The 13,737-nt window shown below is 47.4% G+C and overlaps 1 protein-coding gene across 3 annotated transcripts in view; it reads right to left on the minus strand.

Moving 5' to 3' along the window:
- The window catches only part of TMPRSS4 (transmembrane serine protease 4), a 21,351-nt gene extending 12,553 nt beyond the window's left edge, over window positions 1-8,798 (minus strand). Inside the window, exons 1-3 of one of the 3 annotated variants that reach the window (XM_007456329.1) lie at window positions 8,765-8,792; window positions 5,317-5,430; window positions 227-376 (exon numbers count right to left, since the gene is read on the minus strand). In XM_007456329.1, coding sequence (XP_007456391.1) covers window positions 227-376; window positions 5,317-5,335 — 169 coding nt within the window. In that variant the 5' untranslated portion in view covers window positions 5,336-5,430; window positions 8,765-8,792. Of the gene's footprint in view, window positions 1-226; window positions 377-5,316; window positions 5,431-8,764 lie in introns of all 3 variants that reach the window. The other 2 variants (XM_007456331.1, XM_007456330.1) reach the window with 2 other exon arrangements.
- Window positions 8,799-13,737: the final 4,939 nt, after the last annotated feature.

The raw sequence follows: 13,737 nt of genomic DNA on the forward strand, positions 1-13,737 counted from the left end.
ACAATTTCCTTCCCCTCTGGCCCACATTTGTTCATCAGAATTTACTGAGTGTTTGCATGTTAAGTATTGGGGACTTAGTAGACAAGACATGATCCTGTTTTTAAGAACCTTACAACGGGGAAGGAAAGTGACTAGTCAGGTGGCAGATGCTGTGCAGTGGACCAAGGGGACCCGAGTCGACTTCCTGCCCTTCCCACTCCCCTGGCCCCACAGCCCCTGGACTCACCTGTCACTGGAGGCCCATTGGGGAATTTCTTGACACAGTGCTGCTCATCCTCCCCTGAGGCACAGTCCTGCTGGCCGTCACACACCTGCCCCCTTGGGATGAAGTGGAGGGGCTGCCCACAGAGGAAGTAATTGTCCAGAACCACCTTGACTGGAAGGCAAGGGCAGGGAGGGGCAGAGAGGGCTTACGGTCAAGCAGGCAGCCCAGGGGCAGGAGAGATAGTTTCCCTGAAAACATGCTGGGCCTGGAGACAGGCAGATGTGGGTTCCAGGCCCAGTTCTGTCACTTAGGAGCTGGTGTTCTTGGTCCTGAGCCTCAGTTTCCTCATCTGTAAAACGGAGATAGTAACATCTGTCCCATCCTTAAAGATGGCTGGGGAGTCAATCAAGATCATGTGTGGGGAGCAATTTAGAAACAGTCCCCACTAGCCTCTCAACCCCAAGTGCTGACACAGTGCCTCTGCGGAGGGAGAAGACAGCGCTGGGCCTGGAGTCTGAAGACCTGAGTTCTGGCTCTGCCACCTACTGTGTGCATTTAGACCAATCGCTTCCCCTTTCTGGGCCTCACAGGGTTGCAGAGAACGTTTGATGAGATGGTGGTTGTGAAAGTGTCTCATCACTATCAAGTGCAATTCTAGGATTTGGTGTTTTTATCTGGGGTTGAAAGACCCATTAGGAGGTTGGTGTTTTGCTTTGATTTTGTCTTCTAGCTCCTGCCTTCAGGATTCTGTTGCTCCTTTGCTGTCTTAGATGATGGGAAGGAGTCTAGTGTTTTTAAGTCCTCAGAAAATGCAATATAGTTTTGGAAATTTTAGCCACGGGAATAAGAGAAGAAAAAGAAATAAAAGGAATCCAAATCGGAAAAGAAGAAGTGAAAGAGTCACTGTTTGCAGATGACATGATACTATACATAGAGAATCCTAAAGATGCTACCAGAACCTACTAGAGCTAATCAATGAATTTGGTAAAGTAGCAGGATACAAAATTAATTCACAGAAATCTCTTGCATTCCTATACACTAATGATGAAAAATCTGAAAGAGAAATTAAGGAAACACTCCCATTTACCATTTCAACAAAAAGAATAAAATACCTAGGAATAAACCTACCTAAGGAGACAAAAGACCTGTATGCAGAAAACTAGAAGACACTGATAAAAGAAATGAAAGACGATACAGACAGATGGAGAGATATACCATGTTCTTGGATTGGAAGATTCAACATTGTGAAAACGACTATACTACCCAAAGCAATCAACAGATTCAATGCAATCCCTATCAAACTACCAGTGGCATTTTTCACAGAACTAGAACAAAAAATTTCACAATTTGTATGGAAACACAAAAGACCCCGAATAGCAAAAACAATCTTGAGAAAGAAAAATGGAGCTGGAGGAATCAGGCTCCCTGACTTCAGACTATATTACAAAGCTATAGTAATCAAGACAGTATGGTACTGGCACAGAAACAGAAATATAGATCAATGGAACAGAATAGAAAGCCCAGAGATAAACCCACGCACATATGGTCACCTTATCTTTGATAAAGGAGGCAAGAATATACAATGGAGAAAAGACAGCCTCTTCAATAAGCGGTGCTGGGAAAACTAGACAGCTACACGTCAAAGAATGAAATTAGAACACTTCCTAACACCGTACACAAAAATAAACTCAAAATGGATTAAAGACCTAAATGTAAGGCCACACACTATAAAACTCTCAGAGGAAAACATAGGCAGAACACTCTATGACATAAATCACAGCAAGATCCTTTATGACCCACCTCCTAGAGAAATGGAAATAAAAACGAAAATAAACAAATGGGACCTAATGAAACTTCAAAGCTTTTGCACAGCAAAGGAAACCATAAACAAGACAAAAAGGCAACCCTCAGAATGGGAGAAAATATTTGCAAATGAAGCAACTGACAAAGGATTAATCTCCAAAATATACAAGCAGCTCATGCAGCTCAATGGCAAAAAAACAAACAACCCAATCCAAAAATGGGCAGAAGACCTAAATAGACATTTCTCCAAAGAGGATATACAGATTGCCAACAAACACGTGAAAGGATGCTCAACATCACTAATCATTAGAGACATGCAAATCAAAACTACAATGAGGTATCACCTCACACCAGTTAGAATGGCCATCATCAAAAAATCTACAAACAATAAATGCTGGAGAGAGTGTGAGAAAAGGGAACTCTCTTGCACTGTTGGTGGGAATGTAAGTTGACCCAGCCACTATGGAGAACAGTATGGAGGTTCCTTAAAAAACTAAAAATAGAACTACCATATGGCCCAGCAAGCCCACTACTGGGCATATACCCTGAGAAAACCATAATTCAAAAAGAGACATGTACCACAATATTCATTGCAGCGCTATTTACAATAGCCAGGACATGGAAGCACCCTAAGTGTCCATTAACAGATGAATGGATAAAGAAGATGTGGCACATATGTGCAGTGGAATATTAGTCAGCCATAAAAAGAAACGAAATTGAATTATTTGTAGTGAGGTGGGTGGACCTAGAGTCTGTCATACAGAGTGAAGTAAGTCAGAAAGAGAAAATCAAATACCGTATGCTAACACGTATATATGGAATCTAAAAAAAATGATTCTGATGAACCTAGGGGCAGGACAGGAATAAAGACGCAGACATAGAGAACGGATTTGAGGGCACGGGTGGGAAGGGTAAGCTGGGAGGAAGTGAGAGAGTAGCATTGACATATATACACTACCAAATGTAAAACCGATAGCTAGTGGGAAGCAGCCACATAGCACAGGGAGATCAGCTCCATGCTTTGTGACCACCTAGAGGTATGGGATAGGGAGGGTGGGAGGGAGACACAAGAGGGAGGAGATATGGGGATGTATGTATATGTATAGCTGATTCACTTTGTAATACAGCAGAAACTAACACAACATTGTAAAGCAATTATACTCCAATAAAGATGTTTAAAAAAAAAGCCAAAAAAAAATTGTAAAAAAAAAAAAAAAAAGTCCTCCGGGAACAGATATTTCCATACTTTCCAAACTGTCCTGGCTCCTCCTGCCTGACTGAACTCTCCCTTGGCCTGAAGCTCCCCTCTGCAGCCCAGCATCACCACTGGCCCACCCTAGGAGTGGTGGTAACAAGTCTGATGATGGCCCTGCTTATCACTGCTAAGCGCTTTCTTTGCATTGTCACCTGGAATCCTGACAACAACTTTAGGAGGCAGGTGCCATTATGAACTCCTGTTATAAATAAGGAAATGGAGGTTTAGAGAGTTAGGGTTTATTTCCCAAGGCCACATAGCAGTGAGGTGTTAGAGCCAGGATTTTGATCAGTGTCTGTCTAGTTCTAAAGCTCTTTGCTGCCTCTCCACACCTTCCCTGAAGGAGCTCAAAATGTGATCTTGTGGCCCCGATGCTCCTGGTTTGAGAAGCAAGGGAGAAGGAGCAGGTCAGTCAGATATTTCCTGGACTTTCAGAGTTTGGTTCATGGTCAGGAGCCTGGGTGACGAGGGGTCCCTCCTGCCTCCTGGGGTGAAGCCAGGACACAGCGTCACCAGTTGAGCCCACAGAAGCCAAAAGGTCGAGGGAGTCCAGCCCAGGATGGAAGTTCACGTTACCTCCTCTGGTTGCAGAACCTGGGGGTCCCGGGTTGGAAGCTGCAAAGGGCCTTCTGGGACAGGGAGAGCCCGACTTTACATTATGTACTTGTTCCTGCCTTGGATCACCCTGAACCTGGCCCTGTCTTCTCTCTCCACTATGGCAGGGCACGTGCTCAGAGTAGGCAGGCTCATCTTAACATTAGTCTGAGCCAAACTGGCCTAGGACAGTAAATCTGCTGATGCCGCTGCACACCCACCACCGCTTTGGGCCAGCCAAGGTCAAGAGGAATGATTTGGAGTTATGTGCATCTCACGTCCTGATAGGGCGCTCAGGGATCTGGGTGGTGTTTGTGTTGTGTATCTGCATTTCCACCGCCACGAAGTAGAAATGGACCTGCCCAGTCAGGGCTTGGGGACCTGTCCTAGCCCTGTCCTCGACTGCCACACTGCCTCAGTGCCCAAGTGGAGAATGAGGCGTTGGACCGGATGATCTCTGAGCGTCCTCCAACGAGTTGAAGGCTGCTGCAGGCTCCTGGAAGGCCGTCCTGGCCTGGTGAGCAAACACATGGCCTCGGCCACATCTCTACACACTACGTGATGACCTACACTTTTGCACAACTTGGTTTTTATCCAGGTACTTTACACACGTTACCTCATTGGTTCTCTGATATCCCTCTGAGGGAGGCAGGATATTTTACAGGTGAGGAGACTGAGGTTAAGAGAGGTTGAGGGACTTACTCAAGGTCACATAGCAGCAAGAAGGGGCAGCGCCGGGATCCCCGACCCAGGTGTCCTGATTCCTAGTCTGGTCCCCTCAGCCCTACTTCCTGCGTGAAAGCTGCAGTCAGTAGCCTGCTGTGACTAGGGGGGTGGGTGAAGATGGGGACTCAGTCACAGTATGTGCGGGCTGAAAGGGAGGGACTGTGGGAATCGGGGCTCGCTGAGTTTACTCTTCTTTGCCCCAGAGTGGCCTGCCTGGGATAACAGTGAGTCTCAGGCTCCTGCCATGGTGAAGCCAGAGCTCAAGGCGGGGAAAGGTGCTGTCTGCCTGGGCATCTTCCCCGATGCGTCCTCCCTGCCTCCCTCCCCATAAGCAGACATGCTGCCTGCTCCTCCCAGCGGGGCTGCGGATCCACCCCGCTCTCTGTCTGCAGACTTGGGGAGGAGCAGGCAGGGGGCCTGGCTGCTGTGCCATTGCCTGAGTGGGTTCTTAACTGGTGCAAACTGTGCTTTCCCCACAGAAGAAATCATCTGGGATAGAATCCATCTGGGTAGATGGGGGCTGAGTTCATCTCCCTCACTCTGAGAGGAAGGCTCCCTTCAGAGCAGGGGTGGATACAAAGCTCTATGCAGATCACCTGGCCTTGACTCTGCTGGGGTGGGGAGCACTCTGAGGTGAGGGCAGGGGAAGGGTGGGTGGGAGCTGCCACTTGCTGTAGGGGTGGAGGGGGGGCAGTAAGGCAGCATGGGGGCTGGGGTGAGGGCTGCCACTTACTGAGGACAGCCAGGGCCATGATGATCAGCAGGCTCACCAATGCTGCGATGATGGGGATCCCCACCTTTCTGAAGGTCTCCAGGGATATGCGGGATTTGCGCAGGGGGGTGACATCTGTTAGGGGGAGGGGAAGAGCCTGCAGTCAGTACTCGGAGGCCACCCCCTGCCAAGGCCCACAGCTTCCCCACCCTCTAGGCCCTGGTGTGGAGCCCAGGAAAACTTTGGGGACCGTTTTGGTTGATGCTGGGGTTATTCCTGCAGACTAGGCTTAGCTTCCTCAGCATAGGGGCTCCCCATCTCCTTTCACTTACCCAGGCTTGTCCGTCTTTCACAGGTGTTCCTCTAGTCCATGGCACCTTCTCTTTGTCTTGACAGCCTGTTCTAGGATGTTTCATCCTGTCCAGTCTGACCTGCATCTGTCCCAGGAGAGGCATGTACCCTTTCCCTTTACTATCATGTATCCTCTTTCCTGACTTGTCTTTTGATTAAACTATAAGCTCCAGGAGGGCAGGGGCTGCCAGCACAGTATGTGCTTAGTGGAAGCTTAATAAATACTTGTGAATGAAGGTGACCTAATGGCCTTCATCTCCAACTCAGTTCAGCACACAGCCTGTCCCTAGAAAGGTCCTGTCTTTAAGGAGATTCCAATTTGGGGGACGAGGCAAACAGGGACACAATTGCCAGTACCACCAGACACCATCAAGGCACTTAAATGGGCCTTTCTAGGTGGAGATGGGAGAGGGAGGAGTGGGTCCAGCTTGGTGAAGGCCTGGGTGTTGGGAGCTGTGAGCTGCTGGTGTGCCTGGGATGTAAGGTGGGTAAAAGCATGTTGTGGAAGCTGGGCTGGCAAAGTCAGCTTGTGGAGAGTCTTGACTATCATGCTAAGGGGTTTGGATTTTATCCTGAGGGCAGTGAGGGACCATGGAAAGCTTTTAAGCAGCAGAGAGATATGATCACATTAATATTTAGAACTATGACTCTTTCATCAGGGAGGAGGTGGACTAGAGCAAGAGTCTGGGGTTCGGGAGACCAGGAGGGACCTACTGATGTCTAAAACAGAGGCAATAATAACTATACTGTCCACTTCACGTGGCTATCCAAGGAGATGGAACATGGCAAGGCTTTAAAAGATGAAATTCTCACAAAGTATCAGGGATAGGCTCTTTGGCGTCCCCTCTCCTTGCAGGCAATAAGCTGGGGAGGTGCCACGGGGACTTCTCCAGGGAGAACTAGGGCAGGAATCGTAGCAACCCTGAGAATCCCTGGAAAGCAATAGGCCAGCCCTCCTCCCCCTCGTCTACACATGGCTTTCTCTCCTTTACCTCCATCAAATTGTTCTTCAGATGCCACTTTCGTGCTGAGGCCTTCTTTGACCTCCCTATTTAAAATTCAGTCTTCCAATATTTCCTATCCTCCTTCCCTGTTTTATTTTTTTCAAAGCATTTATCACCTCTAATGTACTGTATATTTTACATATTTTGTATATCATCTAGCCCCTCCCAACCCTGCCTGAAATGAAGTCTCCAGGAAGATGGGGATTTTTGTCTGTTTTGTTCACTGCTGAGTCCCTGGTGCCTAGAACAGTGCCTGGCCCTTACTAGGAGCTCAAAAAATATGTGTCAAATGAGTAAACGATTTGCTCTTTGCTTGTTCTCTTCAGCACATCCCTTCCGCCTTTCTTACAGGTCTTATTTTATTCTGTCTGGAATGATGGCTAGTTATGTTTCTGTCTCTATGTCTTTCCTCAGCTGTTCAAAAGCAGAGAATGGCACCCTGCCAGAGACTGGTGCCCAATAAGTGCGGATATCATTGGATGTGTCGATAGGGAAAGCGTAGGAAACTCTATGTTTCCTCAATAGGGAGAGGTTAAACCTCAGACACGGAGCTCTGGCCCTAAGGATGAGGGTTGGTATTGCCTGCTATTATCAGGACCTGGCAACAGAGTAGGTTATTAACAATGTTGTCGGATATTGTTTTTAAAGTTCCAGCAGTGAGTGTTCGGCACTTTCCTCTTTCCTGCGGCCATGGACATGGAGACATTCTGTTCATTCATTCATGCATGATTTCTTCATTGACCACCTACTTCTGGGGATACAAGGTTGGCTTGTTTTCCCAGAAGTGAATGACTTATTGGGAATCCTTTGATGAGTTCCCCTGTCCAGGGCCCAATGTCTCTGCCTCCCTGATGTTCTCATGGAGAACATCATCAGGAAGCGAAGGGTTTTCTTGGTTTGTTGTCTACAAAGTTTATTGTTTATAAAGTTAACCAACCTGCTGAGCTATGAATAGCCTCCTTGCCTGCCACTGCTCCTTCCTCCAGCCTGTCCTGTCCAATGCTGCCAGACAGACATATTGCTCTCATCCCATCACGTCTCTGCTCCAGAACCCTCAAGGGCTCCCCATGACTTCCATATCTGGACCACCCTCTTCTCTGGGCTTTCAAAGGCAGTGTAATTTGGCTTCCCTCTCCCAGCCAAATGGACTTCCCACTGCTAGTCCGCCAGCCCCATTTCCACATGAGCAGCTTCACTCCCTGGTCCTTGCACAACCTGTAATCATTCTTAACCTCAGAATCTTCACTTGGCACTGATTTCTCCCTCCCTAGCTCCCTTAATTGTTTTCTGGTTTGGCTGTTCCCAGGCTTACTCAGGTGGTGGAGCCCTTGTATGTCTAGTGTTCTTTGGGGACACCACAGAATATTGATATATTAAATTCCAAAGTAGAAACTAGGCGTTGTTTTACCTGCTGAAGATTATATCGTTTGTGATCTTTATTAACTTGTGACCCTGAAATAAATAAGCTGTCAGAGTAAGTGGGATTGGTCATCTCCTTATGAAGCTGTCATATTAACTTGTCTCTGCTCACTTGTTTTGCTGATCCAGGTTATCAGGCATAGGTATCAATGGTTTAAAACAATGGAACAGGAGGAAAAAAACCCCCTATATTTGGGAATACTTCATCTATTAACTTATTTTTCTCTGGTAAGTCAGGCAAACACTGCCATTTTCTATTCTACCAGTGAAAACACCTTTGTCCAGCTTGTTCCTTGGCAGCACGGTCAGACTGTAAACTCCATGAGGGCAGGGACTTTGGCTGTCGTTTTTACTGCTGTAGTCCCGTGTCCAGCCCAGGGCCTACCCCGTGCAGGCACTCACAGTATTGTTGAAGGGATGAGAGAATAAGTAACTGAATGAATGAATTAGAAAATCACTGCTGTTGGCGTTTTAGGTTTGATGGTTCTATTTCCCCAGAGACCATGCCTCCTACTTCTAGAATGAATCCTGGAGATGACACTTGCTTGATACATGTTTGTTGAATGGTGGATGGATGTCTCCCGTAGCATTTAGCACTTGGAGGTGGTGGTGAGGACCATGCAGGAGGGGTCTAGTATCTACTTGGTAACTGAGTGAAACTGAGATAGACAAAGGAAAGCCAGACCTGAGCTTACCGAGGCTGTTCAGGGGTTGATCACTGTCGGGATCCTGTAATTGAAGGAAAAACAGTCAGTGAGTTGAGTGAGGGAACCTCTCAGGCTGGGGCTAAGAGGCCAGGAAAGGGCTTTTATCTGCATTCCCTTCTCCCTGCTGAGTCTAAGGTGGGGGGCTCTATGATATCTAAATAATTGGTTTAAAATATAAAATTCAGTTATTCATCTAAATGACCTGGTACAACAGGTTTACTAATTGTAGCAGCTAGTTAGCAATTGAAAAACAACTGGCTGCTGGGCTGTTGTGTGTATTGCTGAGTTTCTTAAGATGGTTCTGCTCTCCTGTCTGTTTTTGTCAATTATTTGCCTACTTTGATAGATATTGTAGTTCTGTAAAAACTTGAACAGGGACTTCACCAAAGGGTATACTTCCATGGCCAATTAAGTGCCAAAAGATGCTTGACGTCATCACTCATCAGGCCAATGCAAATTCAGACCACAATGATCTATCTCTACAGAGACACCAGAATGGTTAAAATTTAAAAGCCTGACAATACTAAGTGCTGATGAGGATGTAGGGCAACTGGAAATCTCAGACACTGCTGCTAAGAGTGTAAATTGGCACAAATATTTTGGAAAAAGGCTTGGCTGAATCTACTAAAGCTAAACATATGACTATTCTATGATCCTTTGTGTTTTTTTGTTGTTGTTGTTTTTAATTTGGCTGCACCAGGTCTTAGTTGAGGCACGTGGGATCTTTGTTGTCACGTGCAGGATCTGCGTTGCAGCACACGGGATCCTTTAGTTGCGGCATGTGGGATCTAGTTCTCTGACCAGGGATCGAACCCGGGCCCCCTGCATTGGGAGCTCGGAGCCTTAACCACTGGACCACCAGGGAAGTCTCAGTATTCTATGATTCTATGACCAGGAATTAGGGCCAAGAGAAATGAGTACATCTGTCCAGCAAAACACCTGTACATGAATCTTCATACTAGCTTCATCCATAATAGCTAAAAATTGGAAAAACCCCAAAGTCAGTCACTGACAGAATAAATTGTAGTGTATTCATATAATGGAATATAATTCAGCAATAGACAAGAATAAACTAGTGTGAAATGCAATGACACATGGACGAATCTCAGAGACATAATAATGAAAAAAAGAAACTAGACACAGAAGAGTATTATTTCATATATATGATTAAAAGCTAAAGTTAATCCATGGTGATAGAAGTCAGGATAGTGATTATACTGGGGGTTATTTGAAGGAGCACAATGGAGCCTTCTGGAATGTTGGAAAACTAGATCTTGATCTAGGTGTTGGTTACATGGGGGTATACGTGTGTAAAAACTCATCGAGTGGTATACTTTAGATTTGAGTACTTTACTGAACATATGTTATACCTAATAGAACAAACAGACAAAAACAAAAAACTACCAGGACACTAAGGTATTTCTGTGAGTGTAGTCTTAGGTCATCGTGAATACACATACACAGATGCACACAAGGCTCTGTTCTTCCACTCATTTGCACCACTACACGTGCACTCAGCATACACACAGCCACATAGGGGCACACACAGGAGCCCGCACACAAAGGCTCTCATGCAAAGTACTTGCACCCTTTCCTGCAAGGCAGAGCTTAGGGAAGGGTGCTGCCTAAGTTCCTGCTCTCCTGCCTCCCATGAACTCTCTTTCTTTCCTTTCCTCATCTGGCATAGGACCTGGCGTCCCTGGGCTGGGCGAGGCCTAGGTCTCTACCCAGGGACGTGCCTGCCCGCTGGCTGAGGTCACGGCCGCCCCGGTGGAGGTGGAGGCGCTGCAGGCCCTTGGTCATTTCCAGGGGGGAGTTTCCCCAGTCCCATCTGGGAGTGAGAGGGCCTCTTCTAACCCCTGGGTGGGTGTCCGAGATTAGAAATTGTGGGGTCCCTGGGTGCTGCCTGTTCCCATGGTTGAGCGTCGCGGACATAGTCGTTGAGAGAAGGGGCTTCTTCCTTTCTTCCCAAACTGCTGGGGGATGTGCCTGGTTTTGCCCTACGGGGGCACTAGGCCATGGGCAGCTGGGGCACGCAGCAGAGATAGCTAGGCTCTTCAGGGGCTGAGTTGGAATTCGAGCTCTGCCTCCTATTAACTGGGAGCCTTTGGGCAAAAGATACTTAACCTCTCTGAGCCTCAGGTTCTCCCCTCCTAGAGTGGGGGAAATGACACCTATTTCAAAGTGCTCCTGTGAGGATGAGATGCGATATCTGGTGGAAAGTGCCTGGTTCACAGAGAGAACTCTCTTCCTGGCCCTTCCATCCTGTGCCCCCGGGGCATTTGGCACAGAGCTCTATTCTAGCACTCTCCCGTCGGGTGGTCTCTATTTCTTATTGCCTTTGTGCCTTCAGTGCTTTGCATCTGGCTTGTACCTAGTAAAGGCCCAGCAAATGACTGCTACACTGAACTGAACTCTGGGCTCTGCACTGTAGTTCCTTCCCGACCGTCTCTCCTCCACCATCACCAGGGCCTGGATAGGGATCTACTTCCAGGATGAAATGAGAAGGATTCTGGAGAGTCTGTTGCGGTAGCTACAGAGCCCGGTGATAATCTTACCAACAGTGATCTGTACACGATTGGCACATAGCAGTTTACAAAGCCCTTTTGTCTAACTCAGTCAAATACAAAGGTGAAAAGAATTGACGCTTGTCTGATAACCAGAGGGGGTAGCATTCAATAGTTAAGCATCAAACAAATATTTTAGAGTGTCTATGTTGTACCAGGCACTGCTCTGGGAGCTGTGGATTCAAAGACAAATGAGAAATAATTACAGCAAGGATGGGAGAAGTGGCCAAACAAGACAGGTGAGGCCCTGCCCTCAAGATGCTGTATCCTGGGGTGGGGGAATCAGGGGGAGAGTAGGAGAGGCCAGGTCGTCAACAGATAAACCCAGAGAGTGATGGGTGCTATGCAGAGAGTAACATGGGTGATAGGAGACAGCGCCTGGCTGGATGCTTAAAATGGGAGGTCTAGGGAAGGGGTCAGGTTAGGGAGGGCCTCTGGCCTGAGACTTGAATGACAGGAGGTAGCCAGGCAGGCAGAAACAAGCTTGGTGTTGGAGGAACAGAATGGAGATCGGTGTGGCTATAGCAAGGGGGGATAAATAGACGGGCGGTGGGAAGATTCAACTGTGCTTCGAAGATAAAGGCAATAGGCCTCGCCCATAGATTGGTTGCTTGTGGGTTTTTAGTGAACAGGCAAGAGGGTATTTGCTGAGATGTGGAAGGCTACAGGAGGGGCAGTTTGGAGGGGTATCAAGGACATCCAATTAGTGGCCAATCCCCTGTCAATTCATTCTTTCTCACGGAATCTGCCTGCACATACATGTCTGCACTGGTTGAAGTAGGTAGGGTAAGTCTCTTTGTTTATTTTTCAGCAAATATTGGCTGTTCGCCTTTGATGGGTCTGGAACTGTGCTAGAAGCTGAGAGACAGAGGGAACAAAAGAGGCTTTCGGTCTGTATTTTCTGGGGCCTTGGGTTCCTCATCTCTGAACTGAAGTGACCCTAGTACTCCTGGCTAATATGTTTTCAATCGCTATCAGTTGAGTAGTGGTTATTAAACAGAACAATCCATACCTTTTTGAAAACAAAAGAGAATGAGGAAAAGACCCTGCAAGATAGAATGATAGAGGCTGCGATTATCTTGGTCATTACTGCACCCCTGGTGTCTCCTACAATACCTGGCACGTAGTGGGTATTTAATAAATCTCTGTTGAATGAAAAAATTAAGGAAAATACTGCAGTTTCAGGGTTCAGTCCCAGGCCAGCCTTGAAGACGCTGACTGAGGTAATTCACACAATGGAATATTACGCTGCAGTCAAAACACATGAACTGTGGTGCCACAAAGTAATATGAACGGCGTGAGCAATTTCATATTAAAGGAAAAATTAAGTCCCAGAAGATTTCACCTAACACAGAATCTTTTTTATTACAAAAAAGCAAAGAAATGCAAAGAACATGGAATTCAGGATGATTCTAGCACCATCTCTGGCCTATTGAAGGTGTACAATCAAGATTTGTTGAATTGATAAACAAAAAGGACTCGCCCACCTACCTCAGCAAGGGGATCTCCTGGTTAGATGTAGGTTATTGTTAAATTCTAGCTTTTGTTTTGGGTGGTGGGTTTATGGAGGCTTATTACGTTGCTGAAACTGTGTGACCAGGTGGTGAGTTATAGGGAGCCCTGCATGGACCAATAGTGAAAAATGCCATAAATCAATGATTATGATTTATCCAGGGCCGTGCATCTGAGGGTCAAAGAGAAAATAAAAAAGCAGCCGCCTGGTGCTGCTGAGGGGTTTGAGGCTCAAACTGCCATCCTCCTGCTGCTTTGTTCTGACTCTTATGCTGCCTGACTTCTTCCATTTAGTGGCCCACTCTTTGGCTTCTCCCATTGCGGGGCACAGGCTCCGGACGCGCAGGCTCAGCGGCCATGGCTCACGGGCCCAGCCGCTCCGCGGCACGTGGGATCTTCCCGGACCGGGGCACGAACCCGCGTCCCCTGCATCGGCAGGCGGACTCTCAACCACTGCGCCACCAGGGAAGCCCTTTGGCTTTTCTTGAAGCCTCTCTGACAAACATCTCCAGCACAGAGATCAGAGATGAAGAGTTGCTAAAATCCTGGGAAGGCGAGCTGCTGAAAGTCAAGGGCATCGGGGATAATGCGTAGGGAGTTGGGTGCGTTTTAGGCCTACGAGTGGCAGCTGAGCAACATCAATGCCAGTGACTTTCCTGAGCAGGATAAAGATGGGGACTCCCAGCAGCTGCGTCGCCTTTCAGTCCAGAATCAATCCTGAGCTGTGGGAAGGAGGGAGGGAGGCTGAGAGATGTGGCGACCAGGTAAGGTTCTGCTGTCTGACCCACCCCCAACACTGTGGTGGGTCCCTTCCGGATCACAGTGTGCAAGGCTGAAAGGGTCTCTGGAGTAGAGAGAAAACCAGCCAGACAGGGGAAATGT

The sequence above is a fragment of the Lipotes vexillifer genome, unplaced genomic scaffold (genome assembly GCF_000442215.2).
Source record: "Lipotes vexillifer unplaced genomic scaffold, Lipotes_vexillifer_v1.1 scaffold753, whole genome shotgun sequence".
Classification (NCBI taxonomy): domain Eukaryota; kingdom Metazoa; phylum Chordata; class Mammalia; order Artiodactyla; family Lipotidae; genus Lipotes; species Lipotes vexillifer.